The sequence below is a fragment of the Elephas maximus genome, chromosome 3 (genome assembly GCF_024166365.1).
Source record: "Elephas maximus indicus isolate mEleMax1 chromosome 3, mEleMax1 primary haplotype, whole genome shotgun sequence".
Taxonomy (NCBI): domain Eukaryota; kingdom Metazoa; phylum Chordata; class Mammalia; order Proboscidea; family Elephantidae; genus Elephas; species Elephas maximus.
The window spans coordinates 28,183,995-28,206,031 of NC_064821.1; the positions used below are offsets into that span (position 1 = coordinate 28,183,995).

The window sequence follows — 22,037 nt, forward strand, 5'->3', positions numbered from 1 at the left end:
TGACCCCCAGACTGGCACTGCCCCCAAAACCTCCCTCCTAGCCGCCGCCACCGCTCTCTGAAGAGACTGGAGAGGAAGAGGAATGCAGGTCAGAGATGAAGCTGGACATGTCCCTCCTGGCTTCCCAACGTACTGTATCTATCAGGGCTTAGAACAGGAAACTGAAACCTCTCTTGGTACTTCAAGCAGGAAGAGACTTAATAAAGGGACTTTAATGCTTATAAAATCATTAGAAGAGCTATAGGAGTGGAAATTGGGAGGCTGTTTGCTGGGCCTCAAGATCAACCAGCTGCAGTTTTTACTATCCAGGAAATCTCAAGAAACTGCAGCCAATGTCTCTCAGGAGGTTAGTGGGTAAACAGTGGAACATGGAATTATGCCCATACAAAAGCACATATGGACTAAGGCCCACCCATCAGCTACCACCACCGCAGGGAAAGTGGTCTTGCTTCTCTTCCACCTTCCAAGTATTACACAAAAGTATCTCAGTGGCACAGTCTAAATCTTAGCCAGAAGCCTAACAGCAAGGGCCTCTAGAAAGTGTAGTTTTTAGATGCTTAGCCTCTATGATGAGGGCAATGGTGGTTCAGTGGTAGAATTCTCACCTTCCATGCAAGAGATCCAGGTTCGATTTCTGGCCAATGCACCTCAACCACAGCTACCACCTGCCTGTCAGGGGAGGTTTGCATGTTGCTGTGCTGCTAAACAGGTTTCAGCAGAGCTTCCAGACTAAGACAGACTAGGAAGAAAGGCTTAGTCATCTACTTCAAAAAAATCAGCCTGTGAAAACTTTGGATCACAACAGTCCGCTCCTGTTGTGCATGGGTTCACTATGAGTCAAGAGCTTACTCGATAGCAGCTAGCACAACAACAGCCTCGGCGACACAGGAGGGACGGTAGACAAGAGGAGAAATGAGTGCTGCATGCCAACTGACAACATCTAGCACACCCACCATCCCCAACGCCAGAGTATGGACAAAAGGAAGTATCTGGGGTCAGGAAGATGGGAGGCAGCCCTGGGTGCTGGGTGGATTCTAATCCCAGCTCTGCCACTTGCAATCTGTGTGGCCCTGCGCAAGTGAGTTCACCTCTTTGTAGGTCAGTATCCTCATCAGAATTCACCACCTGGGTTCAGTGTGAGGATTCACGGAGAAGATCCATGCAAGGCACTAGGCACAGTGCCTACAATCAGTTGTCAGTTGCTATCGAGTTGATTCTAACTCATGGCAACACCACATGTGTCAGGGTAGAACTGTGGTACATAGGGTTTTCAGTGGCTGATTTTTCTGAAGTAGATCACCAGGCCTTTCTTCTAGGTCCCTCTGAGCTAACTTAAACTTCCAAGCTTTTGTTAGCAGCCAAGCCTGTTAACCGTTTGTACCACCCAAGGACAGTCATGACTGAATAGAGGGAAGGTATGGATTAAAGGTGGCTGGGTCCCAGCTTCCTAGAGTCCTGCCCAGCCCCTCCTCTCTTGCTCTAACTCTGCTCACAGTGAATGAGTTCAAGACAGAGCTGGAGAGAAGGTGCTGTGAGGCCGGGCTCCGGGAGAGCCCAGTGGGGCTGTCCTGCCAGGAGAGGACCCGGCACGTCCGCCACGGCTCAGCCTGTGTGGCTGCATTCCTGATCTGCTGCCATCTGTCAGAGACCCTGACTCAGGAGGCCCGGGAGGAGCAGCTGCTTCTAGGGACAAGTGAGGCGACCACAGCAAGAGACACAGGGTGATGGACTCTACGTAGAAGCTATGGAGCACCATGGGACCAGCTCAGGGGTGATATGAACCATAGAGAGGGGATGGGGTGGAAGGCTCCCACTGAGGAGTCTGAAGGACCATGGGAGAGACATGACGGAGAACACACAGGGCGCCATGGGGGGCCCACATCTCCATTCATTCCCCCTGCAGTGGATGAAGAAGAGGACTTTGACGACATATTCCTAGAGGATAACATGCCCATCCGGACCTTGTTCCCAGAGAGCTGGCTCTGGAGGAAGTTTTCTCTGCCAAAAAGTGACTCAGGGTAGGACCATGGCCCCATGCCAGGTGCCAGCACCTGGTCCCTGGACCTTATGCATCAGTGAACCCTGATAATGGACAATGACCCCAGGGGTGACATTGAACCTCCCAGGGTAATACCAAGAGAGGAAGCCCCCCTGGATGGGAATAAAGATTCCAGTGGGCCCCCCAAAATGATGATCCTTTAGTGATGATGTCTCTAGTGGCGTCAATGGGGGGACAATGAGCCCCAGTAGCGATTCGCAAGCCAGTGGCTCTGTCCAGGCAGCACAAACTCAGTGATGCTCTCCCCCTTTCCTGCAGCCTTTCCCACTACACCATCCTTACGAACCTGCCGGATACCATCACCACGTGGCAGTTTGTGGCCGTCAGCCTCAAGGCTGGACGAGGTGATCCCACAAGCCCAGTGGTCCTGCCCAGCCCGGGGCCAGGTGGCCTCTGGTTAACCCCAAGTATTCTCCTGGCTTTAGGAATCTGTGTCTCAGACCCCTTTGAGCTGACAGTTATGAAATCGTTCTTTGTGGACCTTAAGTTGCCCCTCTCCGTGGTCAGGAACGAGCAGGTCCAGATCCAAGCTGTGCTGTACAATTTCAAGGACAGCCAGGTCAGGGTGAGCCTAAGCCCTTCTCTCCTGGCATGTTTTATCAATCAGAGCGCCAGTGTGTTTTATAAAGGGGAGGACTCTATCAATTATTCCAACAGGTTAGTGATGCAGTGGTCCTTCTGAAAAGCTTCTAAGGTCTTTTCTCATTTAAACCTCGCAATAGTACCACCAGTCGGTACTAGTATTGTCCTTGGCTTCCCAAACCAAACCCATTGCCGTTGAGTTGATTCCGACTCATAGCAACCCTGTCAGACAGAGTAGAACTGCCCCACAGGGTTTCCAAGGCTGTAAATCTTTAAGGAAGCAGACTGCCACATGTTCCTCCTGCGGAGTGGCTGGTGGGTTGGAGCTGCTGACCCTTCAGTTAGCTGCTGAGTGCTTAACTGCTGTACCACCAGGGCTCCTTGTCCTTGGTTTAGAGATGAGAAAACTGAGGCACAGAGAGGTTAAGGGGCTTGCCCGAGGCCACACAGCATGTAAGTGGCAGAGGAGTTGAACCCAGGTGGTCTGACACCGGGGTCTGTGCTCTCAACCCTATGCTATATATATATATACTGTCACCTACTCAGGCTCCTTGGGGCAGGGGCTGTGACCCATGGCCCCGGGCCACCCCATGCAGCAGGACCCACTAACTGCCCACTCTGCCCCAGGCCCGCGTGGAGCTCCCCTACAAAGAGCCCCTATGCAGCGCGTCGAAGCCAGGAGCCCCATCTCGCCAAGTGGTGGTCGTGCCCCCTGCCTCCACCAAGATGGTGCACTTTGTGCTTCTCCCTCTTGAGATGGGCAAAGTGGATGTGGAGGTCAAGGTTGTGGGCACCGGCGGGATTCAGGACCACGTGAAGAGGACACTCTCGGTCCAGGTAATGGGTAACCCAGACCCCTTGGTCCTCTGGGCCTTGGACTGTGCGGGTGTGGGAGGGGCAGGATCAATAAACAGGCTCCTAGATGGGAGTGAGGCTTTAGAGAGAGTGGATTTGAAAGTTCAGTGGGTAGACTGGCTTAAGGGGTCACAGAGTCCCCACCTCGGGGCTTTGAAGTCAGATCTGGGTTCAAATCTTATCCCTGCCGTGTGACCTGGGACAGCTTACTTAACTTCTCTGAGCCCCCACTTCCTCATTTGAAGGATGTGGATAATAATCATACTCACAAATAATCAGAGAGCTCTGACAATTACACACAACCAGTGTCTGACCCATCAGTAATAAGTTTACTTAACAGACACACGGGTTTAGCACTTAACGATATGTCAGGCACAGTTCTAAGCACTTTAAGAATATTAACTCCTTGAATTTTCAAACCAAACCCTATAAGGTAGGGACAATTATTATCCCCCATTTAACAGATGAGGAAGCAGAAGCACAGAAACCCAAACCCATTGCCTACAAGTTGATTCTGACTCATAGAGACCCTGTAGGACAGAGTAGAACTTTTCCCATAGGGTTTCCAAGGCTATAATATTTATGGAAGCAGACTGCCACATCTTTCTCCCATGGAGCAGCTGATGGATTCTAATCACTTACGTTTTGGATAGCAGTCAAGTACTTAACCACCAAAGCACCTTCAGAGGCACAGAGAGGTTAAGTAATTTGACCAAGGTCACACAGCTAGGAAGCAGAAAGGTTGGGATTTGAACTCAGTCAGGCTCTAGATTCTGTGTTCTTAATAGCTGAGATGCCTTTTCCTGTATCATTATCATTGTGGTTGCCTTCTCATCTCATCCCACAGGCAGGTGGTCAGATACAGCAAATGTTCCATAGCATCCTCCTGAACCCCCAAGGTTTGTGGGGTCTGCATGGAGCATGTGGTTTCCTGGGGCCATTCTTGGGAGGAGAGGGTCTGGCCAGGTGGGCAGCCCAGGCTCCTCCATGCCCCATGCACCCTCACATCCCCAGCCCCAGAGCCTCCTTGTCACAGAAGGTTGTGCCTACTCAGGTCAGACGCAGACAGAGTTGGTGTCAAGACAGGACATTTTGAACAAGGTGCCGGACACAGAGGTGGAAGTGTTTGTCAGCGTCCAAGGTGCCCAGGACAGACCTGGTCTTGGGGGAATGGGGCGGCAGAATGGGCGATGTGGAGCTGGCTACTCTAGGATCTGCCTGGCACAGGGCAGAAGGGGCTGGAGGTGGGTCTGTGGAGTGATTGGGGAGCCAAGGTAGTTTAGGCCATTCCCTAGGTGACCCCATCTGCCTGCCTAACAGGTGACATTCTTGGCGAGACAATCATGGGTAGCCTGAAGCCCACAGAGATGTGGCAGCTGCTGAGGGTCCCGACTGGCTGCCCCGAGCAGACGCTCAGCTCTCTGGCACCTCTGATCATCCTGACCCACTACTTGGACACCACAGGCCAGTGGGGGAAAGTCGGGGTGGAGCTCAGGGACCAGGTGATGAAGAACATTGTCAGTGGTGAGAGCGAGAGTGTTGGGGCGTGGCCTTCAGTCCTCTCCTGGGGTCTCTAGAAGGGTGCTTGGGGCTCTCTGGGGACTCAGGGTGGGTGGCAGAGTACACGCAGGGTTGAGGGAGGCCCTCATGGGACCCCAAGACAATAAAACCCCTGGGTTACACCAAACTCTGACTCCTCTCCCAGATTACAAACATGATGCCAACCCCAGGTGACCCCCAACAGTGATACATCCCCAGGTTACACCCAGGCAATGACCCCCAGGGTACTCCTGAACCCCACTCCTCTCCCAGACTGCAACATGATACCAGCCCCCAGGTGACCCCAACAGTGACCCCAGGTTACTTTTGAACCCTGACCCCTCTCCCAGACCACTGACAACAGACTCCCTGGATTACCCCAAACAGCAACCACCCAGATTGTGTTACATCCAGACACTGTCCCAGTCAGTGACACCCCTAGGGGTACACCCAGATAGTATTACCCCCAAGTGATCCCAGAGAACATGCAAGCAGAGATCCTTAGAATAATCCCAGGTGGTCGCCTGAATAATCCCTGTTACACCTGAACACTGACATTTCCCCAAATTACAACCAAACCCCCCAGGTAACAACCAGAAACACACACCCCTGATTGTCCCCCAAATAGAGACTCCCAATATCATTTGGACACTGACCTTTCTTCTAAATTTCACTCCATCCAGGTTCTTCCAATCAGTAACCTCCCAGGTGACACCCAGACACTGTAAGCCCCAATGTTATACACAAACAATAAATCCCTAAGGTAATCTTCAGGTAATATTCAACCAATAATCCTCAGGATATGCTCAACAGGTATCCCCCAGATTACACCCAGCAGTAACCTCCTATAGTCTACACACAGCACCACCAGGGCCTCAAGCAAGCCCCTTAACCTCTCTGTGCCTCCATTTTCTCATCTCTAAACCAAGTTTACATCCAAAAACAACCCCCAGGTTGTGACCCCTCAGCTAACACTATCTCCCAAGCTACACCTGGGCAACACCTTCCAGGATTACTCCAGCCAGCAACTGCCCAGGTCACACCCAAAGAGTGGTCCTCCCCAAAGCACCCCAGCTTGGCGGTTTGCCAGGTTACACCCAGACAGCAACACTTGGAGAATTGCACTCCTCCCCAAAGATACACCTGCATGTTATCGCCCCCATGGATCACACCTAAACCATAACCCCTCATTTACACCTCGGTTCAGAAGCCCCCTTCTTAATATACCTGGACAATGAATCTCTTCTCCCATGTTATATCTAAATGTGATACACCCCCAAATCTCACCTAGATCGTGCCTTCAGAGTATTCCTGATAACTGGACCCCCCCCCAACACAGGCCACACCTGAACACCAACTGTTCTTGCAAGTCTTCCTCCACCTCTTTCCCCAGGTTACACCCAGATGCTGACTCACCAGAATGCAGATGGCACCTACCACATCCACAAGGGAAACCCAGGAAGCACCTGGTGAGATGGCCACTACTACTGCTTCCACCACCTCCCTAGATGCCAAGGGGCTAGCCTGGGGCTTGATTCCCCCAGGATGGACCACACTGCAGGGTCTTGGGACTAGCAGCCCAAGGATCAGCCCACCAGGGCCAGTGGTATTCCACACTGGCCAACTTTGGACGTGGCAGGGCAGGGGGAAGCTTGGTCAGGAGCAGTACGGTCCATGGTGTAGAGTTCCCTGTGGGTTGGAGATGGTGTAAACACCCCTGTCCCCGGACCCCCTTGGCTGCCATTCCCAGTCATCACCCTTCTTCCCACCAGGCTCACAAGCTACGTGTTCCGGATCTTTGCCCTGGCCTACCCCACGGTGACGACCAGCATGCTCCAGCTGGACTCTCTCTGTGCCATTGCCCACTGGATCATCACCCAGAGGCAGGCGGAGGATGGGCACTTCCTGGAAAAGGGCCCTGTGATCATGAAATCCATGCAGGTGCTTACTGCCCCCTTGCCTGGGCCAGTCAAGGGAAACCCTGGGGGAATCCCAGACCATTGACGGCTCAGGTAGAATGAGAACAAGAATGCCCAGGATGGCATTCCCTGCTCCGGACCACCCTGTGCTCTGTTACCTTGTGAGGAGGGGCAGGAACACCTAGAACCCATCTCTCCCTCACCCCTACGTCAAGCATTCACCAGTCCTGGCCCTCCTACCTCTGGGACTGAGTCCTCCCAACCAACACATCCATCCTCACCAAGCACTCCTCAACGCCAGCCTCCAGACAGGGAGAGAATGGGGACATAGTGTGTAGGGCCTTGTGGGCTTTAGTTTTTCCTTTGAGCGACATGGAAACCCTGAAAGGGCTGTAGCGGAGGAGGGACATGACTCAGGTGTGCACAGGTTCCATTGGCCATTGTGGGAGGAAGAAACTGCAAAGGGTGAGGGTGGAAACTGGGAGACCAAAGAGGAGTTTGAACCCTGCAGGGGTCATTTACTAACAATAAGGAGACTTCACCTCTCTGATCTTCAATTTTCTCATCAGTAAAGTTGGGCTGTCATGAGGATGCTCTGAGATAATGTAGGGAGCTTATCACAGCATCCTCCAGGCTGTTAGCTTTTGTCAGTAGGGCAGAACTGGCACAGGCAAACTCCAAGATGGCACCTCTTCTCTCTCTCTCCCATCCACCTTCAGCATCAACCAGCTCCAAGCTGGGCACCCGAGGGCTTTTCAAGGTCAGGCAGGAGAGGTTGGAGAAGACGTCCCCAAGATGCTGAGGGGGAAATGGGTGTCGTTCTGTATCCACAGGGTGGCTACCAAGGCTCTGAGGCAGACATATCCCTCACGGCGCTTGTCCTGATCTCCCTGAATCAGGGGAAGAATTTGTGCAGCCAGGAAGTACTGTGCAACCAGAGAGGGGGGCAGAATCTTCAGGGTGCCGACCCCCTGGGAGAGGGAGCTCCCCCACCTAACTCCCTTCCTCTGAGTAGACTTCTCTCCTCTAGCTCCCAGACCCCTTTCCTCTAATCACTTCCCTCTGACTCCCTAGAGCTTGACTGGCAGCATCAAGAGAGCCCGTGGCTTCCTGGAGAAACAGCTTCCTGACATTCAGACAACTTTTGCCATAGCCATAGTCTCCTATGCACTGGCCCTCACCAACAGCCCCCGAGCCAATGACCGCCTGGACACCTTTGCCAGCCTTGGTGGGTAGAGAACACTTCTTAACCAACTGTGTGTTAATCACAGTCAGGGGGGTGGGGTGGGCTTGTGTGAGCTCAAATTGAGCAATGTGCAACTCATCACTTAGTGTTAATTGAGCATCTACTCTGTGCCAGAGGGTAGTGGTGATTCAGTGTTAGAATTCTTGCCTTCCATGTGGGTGACCAGGTTCAATTTCCAACCAATGCGCTTCAAGCAGAGCTACCACCCATCTGTCCATGGAGGTTTGCACGTTGCTACAATGCTGAACAGGTTTCAGTGGAGCTTCCAGACTAAGACAGGCTAGGAAGAAAGGCCTGGTGATCTACTTCTGAAAAAATCAGCCAGTGAAAACTCTATGGATGACAGCAGTTTGATTTCATTGCCCATGGGGTTGCAATGAGTCAGAGGCTAACTGGATGGCAGCTAACAACACTGCATGCAAACCCTTGAGCTCAGACCCAGAGACACTAAGTTGAACAAGACAAATATGGTCCCTGCCCTCAGGGGTCCACAGTCCCTGGAGGAAGCAGGCAGAAAACAAACAGATCAGTTTATAATTACAAATTGAGATAAGCGCTCACAGGATGGCAAACAAGGTCCGTGGTAGAAGGGAGGGGGATAAGGATTGGGAGGACTGGGAAGGCCTCATGAAAAGGTGACCCATCAGCTGGAATGAACGATGGGAAGACCTAACTATCCCAAACAAAGAGAACAGCATGTACAAACGCCCTGAAGTGAGGATGTGATTGGCATAGTCAAGGATGGACAGAGGCGGGTAACTGAGAGGGCTCTGCCTCCCATGGCCTGCCCTTTCTCAACCCACAAGGGGCCTTATCTGGTCCTCTCCATTCCCCAAGTCAAGAGGAGTGGGATAAGGAAATCTGGCTTACGGTGGGACTGGAGGGACCTGGAGGAGCATCTCTGAACCTCAGTTTCCACATCTCTAAGTAGTTCAAGACACTGTTTCCTAGAGTTGTTCTGAAAATGCAATGCCAATATGCCTCCTTGGCACAGGGCTTCACGTAAAGTAGGTGCTCAATAAAATGACAGATAAGAACAATTGGGCCAGATGGCACAAGTAGCCGGCAGATTGAAGTGATTGGGCCCAGCTCTGAGTGACAAGATGGGCATCCCTTTTCTAGACAAAACCCACTGGCCAGTAGAACAGAAGGACCGGTACTCTCTGTATACCATTGAGGCTACAGCCTATGCGCTGCTGCAGAAGCTGGAGCTGGGTCGGATCAATGAGACACACGGCATCGCCAAGTGGCTACTGGAGAAGCGGGAGCTGGGAGGGGGCTTCAAGTCCACCCAGGTGACGCGGGCCTCGGGAGGTGGGGGAGCCTTGTCCCAGGGGAGGCGCTAGCCGGGGTGCTGAGCGGACGGCCAACCGGGGATGAACTCTCCGTGGTGCTGACGCTACTGCCCGCGGGCGCCCGCGGCGCTGTCTGTGGTGCTGACCCGCGGCCCTTCTCTCAAACCCAGACCACGGTAGTGGCTCTCGAGGCCCTGACCCGCTTCCGCGAAGCTGTTCACTTTGATGGTGCCCAGGATCTCCGCGTCCAGATCAGCTCCCCAAAGAGAGCCAGGAACGTGGAGTGGCTTATCGACCAGAACAACGCCTACCTGCAGCGATCAGCAAAGGTACCCCGCTGAGGGGCAGAGGGAACTCCACACAGGTGTCACTGGGGGTGAGGCCAAGCTTCATGTTTCTGCCATCTCCCTCCGCAAGATTCTCTCAAAACTATTGGAAATTTGGCTATACTTCAATGCATTGATTCCCCATATTTCCTGAGTACCTACTGTGTGCCAAGCACTCCCCTAGGCAGTGGTGACACATTGTGAGAGATCTGTGGCCCCTGCCCTCATGGAGCTTAAAGTCTAGAAAGAAAGAAAGAGATTAAAAATAATACCATTTTAAGCATTCTGAACAAAGGGAAAGAGAAATGGGTGTGTACAGAAGAAAATGGAGTCTCTGTGTGGTGCAAAGAGTTAACGTGCTCAACTGCTCACCAGAGGTCCCTGGGGAGAAAGGCCTGGCAATCTATTTCCAAAAACTCAGCCACTGAAAACTCTACGGAGCAGAGTTCTACTCTGACACAGATTGGGTCACCATGAGTTGTAGTCAACTCAATGACAACCAGTTTGCTTGTTTTTTTTAAAGGGGAAAATAATCTGAGTGGGTGGGTAAGGAAATATCCATGGAGGGTGTGGCATCTAAGCTTCAACCATTCAACACATGTTTAGTGAGCACTTATTGTACTCCAGGCACTATTCTAGGTTCTGAGAATACAGCCCTGGAACAAGACAAAAAAATTCCCTCCCCTATAGAATTTTATATTTTAGTGCAGGAGACAGACAATAAAGAAATGAATAAGTAGAATATAAAAAAAAAGAAAAAATAGAATGTGTAAAATGGCAGTAAATTCTATGGGGAAAAAAATTAAGCAGGAAGGGGGTGGGGCATCAAGGGGCTGCAATTTCAGATACAGTGGGCAGGGAAGGTCTCACCAAGAAGATAATATTTGAACAAAGACATTAGGAAGAGGAGGGAGCAAACCTTGTATATATGTAGGCAGCATAAACAGCAAGTGCAAAGGTCCTGAGGCAGGAATGTTCCAAGAAAAGCAAGGACGGTGGTGTGGCTCGAGGGAAAGGAGTGAGGGGGGAGTGAATAGAGGTGAGAGCGGGAAGGTGATGCCCCAAGTAATGCAGGGCTTTGTGGGCCTTAGGGAAGACTTTGGTTTTCACTCAGAGGGGTGAGAGCCATAGAGGGTCCTGAGCAGAAGCAAGATACTGTTTCAGTTACACCATATTAATATCCATAATCACAATAAAATTATGATGCATACAACATGGAAGCAACTGATGTTTGTTAGCTTGGCACCAGTCACTGTTTTCGCGTGCCCTCTATTCCTTACAACAATGCTATAAAGTTGGTACTATTATAGACCTCATTTTACAGATGAGGAAATGGAGGAATTGATGAGTAAAATAGCTTGTCCAAGGTCACATACACTTTCGGTGGAGGTGCCTGGATAAATAGGAAGTTTTTGAGATGAAGGGCGCAGGGACAGGGGAAGAGCATTCCTGGCACAGGGAACAGCATAGAGACCAAGGCAGGCACAGGAATGGCTGGGGGAAGGATGCACAGAGGACAGTGGCCTGACAGGAGGCTGGGGAAGTCAGCAGGGCTCAGAGCAAGAGGGCTGGGGGCCATGGCAAGGATTCAGGAGTTTATCCTATAGGAAATGGGCTTAAGCAGGGGTGTGACTGGATGTGAATTTTTCTTAATTTTTATTGTGATTTAAGTGAAAGTTTACAAATCAAGTCAGTCTCTCATACAAAAAGTTATATACACCTTGCTATATATAAAAAAAAAAAGTGTTTTTTTTTATATACTCCTAGTTGCTCTCGCCCTAATGACACAGCACACTCCCTCTCTCCACTCTCTATTTTCATGTCCATTCAGCCAGCTTCTGACCACCTCTGCCCTCTCACCTCCCCTCCAGACAGGGGCTGCCCACATAGTTTCATGTGTCTACTTGAGCCAAGAAGCTCACTCCTCACCAGCATCATTTTCTATCCTATAAGATCCAGTCCAATTCCTGTCTGAACAGTTGGCTTTGGGGATGGCTCCTGTCTTGGGCTAACGGAAGGTCTGGGGACCATAACCTCTGGGGTCCTTCTAGTCTCAGTCAGACCATTAAGTCTGGTCTTTTTAGGAGAATTTGAGGTCTGCATCTGGGTGGATGTGAATTTGAAAGATTCATTCTAGCTGATGTGAGAATAATGAAACAAGGGAAATAAGAGTAGATACTGGTGAGAAAAGTCTCTCGAGGGGTCCACACATGAGGCATTTTGGAGATGCTGCAAAGCAGACACACTCAAGCGATAACCATTAGGACATGGAGTCCCTAGGTGGTGCAAATGGTTAACATGCTCAGCTGCTAACCGAAAGGCTGGTGGTTCAGATCCACCCAGTGGTGGCTCGGAAGAAAGGCCTGGCGATATACTTCTGGAAAGTCAGTCATTGAAAATCTTATGGAGTATAGTTCTACTCTGACACACGTGAGGTCGCCATGAGTCAGAGTCAACTCGACAGCAATTGGTTACTGGTTACATTAGGACACAGCTGAATCCACAGTTCTAGTTGATCTGTGACAATGTAGGCACCATACATGCTCTATCAAGAAGGAAAAGAGAAACCATTCGCATGGGGAGAGGTGGGCAGTCACCAGAGTACAAAGTCAGGGAAATCACTGAGGCCCCGGCACCGGTGCCTGCTTGCCTCCCACCCCAGTGCACCTGAACCGTGCTGAGCCACACTTTGCTTCTTCCTCTGCCCTCAAGCCTCCCTCCCCTTGCCCGTCTCCCACAGTTCTCAGCCCAGGATGACCTAGTGATCAAAGCCAGTGGAACCGGAAGAGGCACCATCTCGGTAGGTCTAGATTCCACCCTTGGGGTCCTTAACTGGAGGGCAGGGCCCCCTAGTTAGTAGGAGTAGGGGCAAGTCTCAGACTCTAAGACAATATCAAAATCAGCAGTAATTGTAGCTACGATTTAGGGCACTACTGTTTGCTAGGAACTAAGCTAAGGAGACCTCAAAACCACCCTGGAAATTGCTTTGGGTATAGGCTCCATTCAACAGGTGGGGAAATGGAGATTCAGAAAGGTCTTCACTTGTTCTAAGTCACAGTCAGGGCAGGTAGAGGCCAGATACCTTGGGATTTGTCTGCCCCTCCTATGGAGCCCTGGGTGGTGCAAACAGTGCCCTCAGCTGCTAACCAAAAGGTTGGCAGTTTGAGTCCACTCAAAGGTGCCTCGGAAGAAAGGCCTGGTGATCTACTTTTGAAAAATCATCCATCGAGAACCCTATGTATCACAGTTCTACCATGACACACATAGGGTGGCCATAAGTCAGAGTCAACTTGCTAGGAACTGGTTTGGTTCTTTGGCTTGCCCCTCCTATGCTGAGTCCCTGAGGGGGTGTCTCCTTTGCCTCCCCAGGAGAAGACTCTCCCTGCAAGATGCCTCCCAAGGTCCAGATGATAGCTCTTCCCTTCCCCCAAAATTTGAGCCAGTAGCCCCGCTACATCTTCCAGCCCCAGACCCTCTAGCCCAGGAGGATAGCCCATTTGTTAACCAAACTGAGGGCAGCCTTTTGGCAATGTTCAGGATATGGAGTCATGGCTGAAACTCTGACTTTATTATGCGACCTTGGGCAAGTCACACCCTCCCTTGTGCCTCAGTGAAATTTAAATTTAAATTAGTTAAAATGAAATAAAACAAAACATCCAGTTCCTCAGTCACACTAGCCACATTTCGAGTGCTCAGTAACCACACATGGCTCGTGGCTACCATACTAGACAGCACGTATAGAGACCATGTCCATCATCACGGAAAGTTCCACTAGACAGAGCTGGTCTAGACTTTAGAGAATATTCTGGCCACTGCACGCCGGGATTGAGGGGCAGACTGCGCTGAGAATTCCTCACATGGGCAGAGACCTGGGTACACAAGGACTGGAGCGAGGAGGAAGGGGAGAAGGTGGGGATGGGCTCTGACACCCCCCTTCCCTGCCCGGGAAGATCCTGACCATGTACCACAGGATCCTGGAGTCTGAGGATCGTACCTGCAACCAATACAACCTGAATGTGACCCTCCACAGTGCCCCAGAAGGTAAGCCTAGACCTTGTTGCTGTCGAGTCAATTCCAACTTATAACGACCCTATAAAACAGAGTAGAACTGCCCCATAGGTTTTAATCCTTACAGAAGCAGACTACCGCATCTTTCTCCCATGGAGCAGCTGCCAAACATTCAGGTAGCAGCCAAGCTCTTAACCACTGTGCCACTAGAGCTGGAACACCCAATTCCTTTTTATAGCTTTCATTTAGCTATCGATCACTAGTTTAGCTATGCATTATGCACACTTATTGCTTTATTCGGAGTCTCTGGCTGGTGTAAATGGCACACACGTTCGGTTGCTAACAGCAAGATTGAAAGTTTGAGTCCATCCACAGGTGCCTCAGAAGAAGGGCCTGGCGATCTACTTCCCCAATTTCAGCCATTGAAACTCCTACGGAGCACAGCTCTACACTGACACACGTGGAATTGCCATGAGTCAGAGTCGATTCAATAAAACAACTATGTTTTTTATTATTATTATTGCTTTATTCAGCCATTCAACAAATATTTATTGAGCATTTATCAGGCACTGTTTCTTGGCACTGGGAACACAGGCACGAACAAGAAAAATACCCTCCTTCTCCTGGAGCTCACATTCTAGAGGGAGAGACAGTAATATACACAGCTAACAATATATTATATTCATGCTTTTATTTATTTATAACATAAATATATCTTTATTATAAACAAATAAATATATAGTGTAATACAGGTGATGATAGGTAGCATACAAAATAAAATAGGGGGAAAAAATTGCCATCGATTCTGAAACTTGAGGAGAGGCAGGGAAAGGTAGCGGAAGCTCTCCGAAGAGCTGCCATTTCAGCTGAGACATGAAGAAGGTGAGGGAGTGAGCCATGAAGGGTTTGAGAGAAGAGCATTCCAGGCAGGTGGAACAGCAGGTGCAAAAGCCCTGTGGCAGGGATGAGCTCATAAGGACCAGCAAGGCCAGCGTGGCTACAGAAGAGCAAGGAGAGTTGTAGGAGAAACAGTTAGAGGGGAGACATGTGGGCTTCAGTGAGGACTTGGGCTTTTGCTCTGAGTGAGGTGCGAGCCAGGGAGTATTCTGAGCAGATGAGAAATGTGACATAGCTCAGATATTCACAGGCGCCCTCTCGCTGCTGTGGAGGAGACAAACTATGAGGGGGTGAGGGTGGAGCTGGGAAACCAGGGAGGAGTTGATTGCACAGGATCAGGCGGGAAATGATGAGGGCTTGACCAGGCCGGGGCTGTGGAGATGGTCAGAGATGGTGGCATTCTAGAGTTCCCAGTCTGGGGTACCAAGAAGGAGAAAGAACCCTGCCATTGGAAGCTCCCTGTGGGGGTCAAGATAGGCCTTATCAGGAATTTTAAAGACTAAAAGTGACCAAGGCTTTGGCTTAGGACGCAGTCCTTCATAATAGTAATAACAACAACAACTAACACTTATATAGCACTGACCAAGCACTGTGCTAAGTGCTTTACTTATATTAACTCATTTAATCCTTGCAACAACCCTGTTGGGTTGGTACTGCTGTAATCTCCATTTTACAGATGAAGAAACCAAAAGAACAGAGAGGTTAAAGCCTCTTGCCCATAATCACACAGCAGAGGTAGGATTTCAACCCAGGAAGCTGCCTCCAGGGGCTGTGCACTTAACCACTGTGCTATCCAGCCTCTAAACTCTTGCTTTCTCTCTGCAGAGAATAAAAAAGGGGAGGAGACCTTCCGGCTCCGGATGCAAACTAGGTGGGGACACTGGGATCTTGAACTGGGTGAGAGGAGGGCCCAATGCTGTTATCCATACTCCATAGCAGCCCGCCCTGTGTGCTGAATGGAGGTTACTGACCAGCCAATCCTGGGGTGTGGGGCTCCCCAGGCCGCCACCCTGTCCCACCCCCTCTCCCCATCTCGTGCCCAATTCTGCCCTCCCATGTTTGTCTTCCATCCTGCCCCCATCTTGCCTCCCCAGAGTACCCCCCCGCCCCCCATCCTGCCTCCCATCCTGCCTTCCCAGAGTATCCCCCATCCTGCCCTCTATCCAGTCCCCCGTGCTGCCATGCACATGTGTCCCAGAATGGCAGCCTCCAATGCACCAACATGCTCCGTGACCCAAAGGCCCAGAGCTGGCTCCAAGGCCCAAAGCTCTCCCCAGACCTGATCTTCTGCAGACACTCCCTCCGTAGTCCAGCTCTGTCCCTCAAGCATCCCTGCCCAGGTCTGCCCCAGATACAAACATATATAGAGCACCTGGAGTCCCGGGGCGGGGGGGTGGGGTGGGGTGGGGTACGAACGGTTAATGTGCTCTGCTGCTAACTGAAAGGTTGGAAATTTGAGTTCATCCAGCAGTGCCTCAGAAGAAAGGCCTGGTGACCCACTTCCCAAAAATCAGTCATCGGAAACCTTATGGCGCACAGTTCTACTCTGACACACGAGGTTGCTGTGAATCACAGTTGACTCAAGGGCAACTGGAAAGAAAGATGATGAATAGATTGAGCATCTATTGTGTGCCAGGCTCTGCTCTAGAAGCTGGGACGTAGCTGTGAGCATGGCAGCCCCTCCCTTCTCTGGCTGGGCTCACAGCCTAGCAGAGGAGTCAGACAATAACCAAGTAATCATCTGACTGTGGTTAAATGTGGCAAAGAGAGGGCATGGAAGGGCAAATCAGAGGAACTGGCCTGGTGGACAGGTGGTGAAGGCTTCCCAGAGGGAGTGATGTGACAGCTGGGATGGCAAAGATAAAGAGGTGTTTCAGGGCAAAGAAGGAGTGAAAAGGGTTCCAAGCTGATGGAGAGCATGTGCAAAGGGCCTGTGGCAGAACAGAGAGAGACACTTAAGAGAAATCAAATAGAGGCTGGGGTGAGAGGCGGTGAGGTGGAGTGGAATACAGCCTGAGACAAGGAGTTTGGTAAAGGAGGTGACACACCAGATCTGTGATTGCTAAAGCTCCCTGCTGTTGGGGGTAGAGTGGAGACAGGGACACCTGGAAGGAGGCTACTACACTAGCTCAGGTGAAGGACGGTGGCAGCTGGGAGCAGAGTGGGGGCACTGGGGAGAGAGGCAGAAGGACAGTCGGAAGAGAGACTGGGACTGTGAAATCCCTAGGTTCCTGGGTGATCGAGCAGCCACAATGACCATGATGGAGGTCTCCCTGCTTACTGGCTTCTACCCCAACAAAGATGACCTCAAGCAGGTAACACTCGCTCCACATGCCCAGTGGTGATCCAGGGCGGGGGTGCCCTGACATCATCCCTCTCTCCTGTGCGGGTGCAGGGCAGTGTCTACCCCATGTCAGGGCCTCCGGGTTCATGCCTCGTGGTCCATGGGCACTTCTGCTGACTCCCTGCATGATCTTAGCCAAGCCCTTGCCCTGATTGGGCCTCAATTTCCCCAACACTGGAGCTCATTGGATGAGAGCTGGTGTCTGTCCTGGGAGTTGCTTCATGCTGATTGGAGCTCCTAGGGCTGCGGACCTCAGAGGGTCTCTCCCCACCCCCAACCACCTCCTCTGCCCCAGCTCACCAGCGATGTGGAGATGTACGCCTTCCAGTATGAGACCAAGACAAGCTCCAGCGACAGCACCGTGGTCCTCTACCTGGACAAGGTGAGGAGGGCCTTGTGCCCTCTGCAGAGGCCTAGGGGCAGCCCAGGGGGCGGGGAATCGGAGGGCAGTCCCTTGGGTAGTGTCATCTGGGGTCAATCCCACAAGAGGCACATCCTCTGAGATCAGCTGTTCTCCATAACTAAAGTCATTGCCCCATGGTAAGAGGCCTTGTTAACATCCCAATGCCTGTAGTCAAGTGGTCGTGGCCAATACCCATGGTCATGCCCTGCGGTCAGTGCCACGAGTCAGCGTCCCATGGTCAACTCAGGCAGGACTCCCCTCCCCCAGCTCTCCCACGAAGAAGACACGGTGCTGGGCTTCCGGGTTCACAGGATGCTGCAGGCTGAGCTCCTTCAGGCCGCCCTGGTCACTGTCTATGATTACTATGAGCCTTGTGAGCAGGGGCCTGGGGCTGGAGAGGCATCTCTCGAGGGAGTGAGACCTGCCAGGGACAGGGCTGGACTTGGGGGGAGGGAGCGAGGGAAAGGACTAAGAAGAGGGGTCAAGGCGTTGCTGAGGGCTGCCAGAACTGGGGAAGAAGGGCACCGGGGCGGGACCGTGGGGGCGGGGCCTGAAGGGGTGGGGCATTTCGGAGGGGAGAGGGTCAAGGTGTGCAGGGCTAAGAAGGAAGAGTTTGGGGCGGGGCTGAGAGGCGTGGCCTGCTGGGGATGAGGCGGGGTAGGGGCGGGGCCTTGGAAGGGGCAGTGCCCATCGAGGAGAGGTCTCGGCAAGGCCAGGCATGACGTGGACTGCAGAAGCCGGGACCAGACGGTGGGAAAGGTCTGGAAGGGCCTGGAGGGGCCAGGCCAGGGACGGGGCGGGGCTAAGAGGGAGCTTGGACCTAGGTCTTGGGCGGGAGGGGGGAGGGGGATAAGTGGGCGGGGCCAGGAGGGGCGGAGTCAGCGGTAGGGGAGACTGCCGGGGCGGGGCCAGGCAGGCCCCCAGTCCCCAGGAACGCGGGCTCTCAAGCCCACCCAGCGCACCCCCACCGCAGCCCTGAGGTGCAGCGCCTTCTACAACCTCCCCGCGGAGGACTCGTCTCTGCGAAAGATCTGCCACAAAGACGTCTGCAGATGTGCCGAGGGTGAGGCTGGCGGGGACACGGGCGCCAGGGCCACTTCCTGTCTGCCCTCAGGGCTCAGCTGACAGAGAGGAAGACAGAGACGAAGAGGGACAGAGAAAAGGAGACACCGAGAGACAGAGACCAACACACGCACTTAGTGAGGGCCAAGATCAAGTAGACGGAGACTCGGAGAGAGACACAAAGAGCCTAGGATGGGAGAAACTGCCATGAAAAAGACCTAAGGGAAGGGGGGTGGATTAGAGTCCCCCAGACCAGATAGACCAGTCCCCGAGACCGGCGAGTCGCGGACCTGGGGCCGGGTGGGGAAAACCCCCGCCCCCAGTGCAGCCAGGCAGCGGCCTCCTGATCCCCCAGAACAGTGCATGTCACCAAGGAAGGGCCAGCTGAGGCAGAAGGAGCTCCAAGTAGCGGCCTGTGAGCCGGGCGTGGACTTCGGTGAGTGTGGGGAGCGCCGGGAGGTAAGCAGGCCCAGGCTCGGCCGCAGACGGGACGCCAACCACGCCCCTCCTGCCCCTCCCCCAGTATACAAGGCCAGGCTGGAGTCTGTGGAGGTTTCCGACTCCAACCCCTATGTCTACTACAACATGCAGCTCCAAGCCATCATCAAGAGTGGTATGTCCCCGTGGCAGCGTGGGGGGTGGTGGTGGGGGTTGGGGGGGCGTTGCCCTCTGGGGTCCCAATGTAGGAGTGGCCAGGCCTCTGCAGGCTCAGACGCTGGGTCTCCTCCAGGCACAGACCTTGTCCAGCCCCTTACCATGAAGAAATTTGTCTCCCACGCCACCTGCCAAGAGTCCCTGGGGCTGCAAGAACAGGAGGCGTACCTCATCATGGGCCAGGCGTCAGACCTGTGGCGAGTCAGATCTGAGTGCGTGGGGGCTCCTGCTGCCCTGGGACCACAGGCCTGGGCCTCTTTCCACACCTGGGCCTGGCTCTTGGCTCCTCAGTTCCTGCTGGGTCCCTGGTTGTCAGGGCCACCCTGAATGGAGATGCAGGGTGTGCACTGTTCAACTCCAAGGATCACCATTCACATGGAGATGTTTTAGATGTGGGTATTCACTGTCTAAGGTCTCTCCCTGGGTGGCACAAAAAGTTTGCGCTCAGCTGCTAACCTAAAGGTTGGCAGCTCCAACCCACCTAGAGGCATTGTGTAAGAAAGGCCTGGCGATCTGCTTCTGTAGATTACAGCCAAGAAAACCCTATGGAGCTCAGTTCGACTGTAACACATGGAGTCCTCATGAGTCGGAATTGACTCCAGGCGATGGGTTTTTTGGTTTTTCTTTTTTTTATTCACTGTCTCAGTTTTCCAAGAGGGCAGTAAAGAGTAGGAGGAAGGGGTGCCATTTCTAATGCCCAAGTAGGAGCTGTATGGCTAGGCTGAGGCTCTGGGAGGCTGCCAAGCAGGGCAGAGGGGCGAGGCAGGGTGGGTGCCCAAGCCCCCCAGGGCACCAGGTTCTTTTCACCCTCTTTGCTGTCTCCCTCCCACAGTTACACCCATGTCCTGGGCAAGAAGACGTTCCTTATGCATTGGCCAGCCGACCAGGATGTGGGCAAGAAGGAATTTCTGGCTCAGCTAGAGGGATTTTCGGAATATATGAGCACCCATGGCTGTCAGACCTGAGACCCTGAGGCCTCTGCTGCTTTCAGGGTAGTGTCTCCAAGCTGGCCTGGGCCACTGAGTTTGACCCCAAATAAAGAGCATGGAATATCATACCCAAACTCTGACATGGTTTCTGCTCCAGCATTCAGCAGGGCCCCTGCATGACCTGCCCCGATGCTGCTGGGGCCTGACTCCTCCCTCTCTCCCCTTCGCTCACTCCATTCCAGCCACACAGGCCTTTTTTGTATCCTTCCAACACCCAAGTCTGTTCCCACCTTAGGGCCTTTGCACTCACTGTCCCCTCTACTGGGTACACGCTTCCCTCAGATATCTCCCTGGCTTTTATACCAGTACCGTCAAGTCAATTTTGATTCATGGTGACCCCACGTGTGTCAGAGTAGAATTGCACTCCACATGGTTTTCAGCGGCTGATTTTTTGGAAGTAGACTGCCAGGTCTTTCTTCTGAGGTACCTCTGGGTGGACTCAAAGCTCCAACCTTTCAGTTAGCAGCTGAGCACGCAAACTTTTCCCTTATTTGGGCTCTGTTTAAATGTCACCTCCTCAAAGAGACCTTTAATAACATACCTGTCTTAGGCTGAGTTCTCTAGAGGAGCAAAACCAGTGAAGCATCTATGTATATATATAGAGAGAGAGAGAGAGAGATTTATATCAAGGAAATGGCTCACATGGTTGTAGAGGCTGGAAAGTCCCAAGTCCATGGGTCAAGCTGGAGGCTTCTGACTCATGTAGCTGCAGAGGCTGTCGAATCCAAGATCGGAAGGTCAGGTTCACAGGCTGTGGAAGCTGATGAATCACAGCCGACGAATGGCAAGATCAGCAGGTAAACTGCTAGCTCAAGTCCCAAGAACCAGTGGTCAGATGAACAAGGGCCAGCTGCAGCATCCAGAGTGAGCAAAAGCCCGTAAGCTTTGCCAGAAAGTCCATCTATATTGGATGCAGCACACTCCCAAGGAAACCCGCCCTCAGCTGATTGGCTTCTCACAACAAATCCCATCATGGCCATCATGGAGGTGATCATATTATATCAAATCTCATCGTGGAGGTGACTACGTCACTACAGGATTACCAAACTGTATCATAGCTGCTGAGCCACTAAGAATCATGGCCCAGCCAAGCTGACAAGCAACCTTAACAGTACCTAAAATAGATCCCCCTCCCATCACTCTTTCCCCTTGCCCTGCTTTATCCTCTCCATAGTATGTATAAGTACATCGTACACCATACTTAATGATTGATTGTTAAATGTGTGTTTCCAGAAAGTCAGCTCCTTATAGACAGGAGTCATGTCTGTCTCGTTCAGGACTGTATTCCCAGTTCCTACAGCAGGAGCTGGGGCACAGAAGGTGCTCAGGAATGACTGTCCAACGTCCAAATGAATGAATGCATCTGGCGCCCTACTCGCACCTCGCCCTGAAGGCTCACACTTGTTCCCTGCCTTCAAGGAGCTTGCAGTGATGGGAGCTTTGATGGGGGAAGCCCAGGTGGCAGGAGGGCCAAGAGGGCCAGGGGAGGATGAATGAGTTTTACCCACATGGGCTGTGGGATGGGGACCTGCCAAGCCAAGGTGGCAGCCCGTGTGGGGATCTGGAGCCACCAAGGAGACTGCAGTGATTGTAAGGGGTCCAAGAGGCTTCAACTGAGGGTGTGAGGGAGGGAAAGGAAGAGGGAGATGGGGCTGGGGAGGCTATGAGGTAGGCTGACTTCATAAAGAACTTTGTATTGCAGACGAAAAGGCCTGACCGTTATCAAGGGCAGCAGGGAGCCACAGAAGGTGTTTAAGCAGGAAACAGACTGACCAGCCCTGAGGGAGAAAGGTCCCACTGGCTCAAGGATAGAAACTGAATTGATGGCAGGAAGCCTGGGGAGGAGGCTGAGGCTGTGG

At 52.4% G+C, this 22,037-nt stretch overlaps 1 protein-coding gene across 1 annotated transcript in view; it reads left to right on the forward strand.

Annotated features, from left to right (window-relative positions):
* Window positions 1-21,770, forward strand: part of LOC126071203 (complement C3-like) — a 28,807-nt gene extending 7,037 nt beyond the window's left edge. Inside the window, exons 16-39 of the mRNA XM_049875448.1 lie at window positions 11-88; window positions 1,496-1,693; window positions 1,904-2,018; window positions 2,318-2,403; window positions 2,485-2,624; window positions 3,269-3,478; window positions 4,511-4,637; window positions 4,817-5,020; window positions 6,429-6,504; window positions 6,808-6,976; window positions 8,029-8,182; window positions 9,323-9,495; window positions 9,666-9,824; window positions 12,562-12,621; window positions 13,772-13,862; window positions 15,552-15,623; window positions 16,815-17,041; window positions 17,366-17,452; window positions 17,741-17,887; window positions 18,362-18,536; window positions 18,891-18,971; window positions 19,059-19,148; window positions 19,266-19,401; window positions 20,022-21,770. Of these exons, the coding sequence (XP_049731405.1) occupies window positions 11-88; window positions 1,496-1,693; window positions 1,904-2,018; window positions 2,318-2,403; window positions 2,485-2,624; window positions 3,269-3,478; window positions 4,511-4,637; window positions 4,817-5,020; window positions 6,429-6,504; window positions 6,808-6,976; window positions 8,029-8,182; window positions 9,323-9,495; window positions 9,666-9,824; window positions 12,562-12,621; window positions 13,772-13,862; window positions 15,552-15,623; window positions 16,815-17,041; window positions 17,366-17,452; window positions 17,741-17,887; window positions 18,362-18,536; window positions 18,891-18,971; window positions 19,059-19,148; window positions 19,266-19,401; window positions 20,022-20,154 (3,188 nt within the window). The 3' untranslated portion in view covers window positions 20,155-21,770. The remainder of the gene's footprint in view (window positions 1-10; window positions 89-1,495; window positions 1,694-1,903; window positions 2,019-2,317; window positions 2,404-2,484; window positions 2,625-3,268; window positions 3,479-4,510; window positions 4,638-4,816; window positions 5,021-6,428; window positions 6,505-6,807; window positions 6,977-8,028; window positions 8,183-9,322; window positions 9,496-9,665; window positions 9,825-12,561; window positions 12,622-13,771; window positions 13,863-15,551; window positions 15,624-16,814; window positions 17,042-17,365; window positions 17,453-17,740; window positions 17,888-18,361; window positions 18,537-18,890; window positions 18,972-19,058; window positions 19,149-19,265; window positions 19,402-20,021) is intronic.
* Window positions 21,771-22,037: the final 267 nt, after the last annotated feature.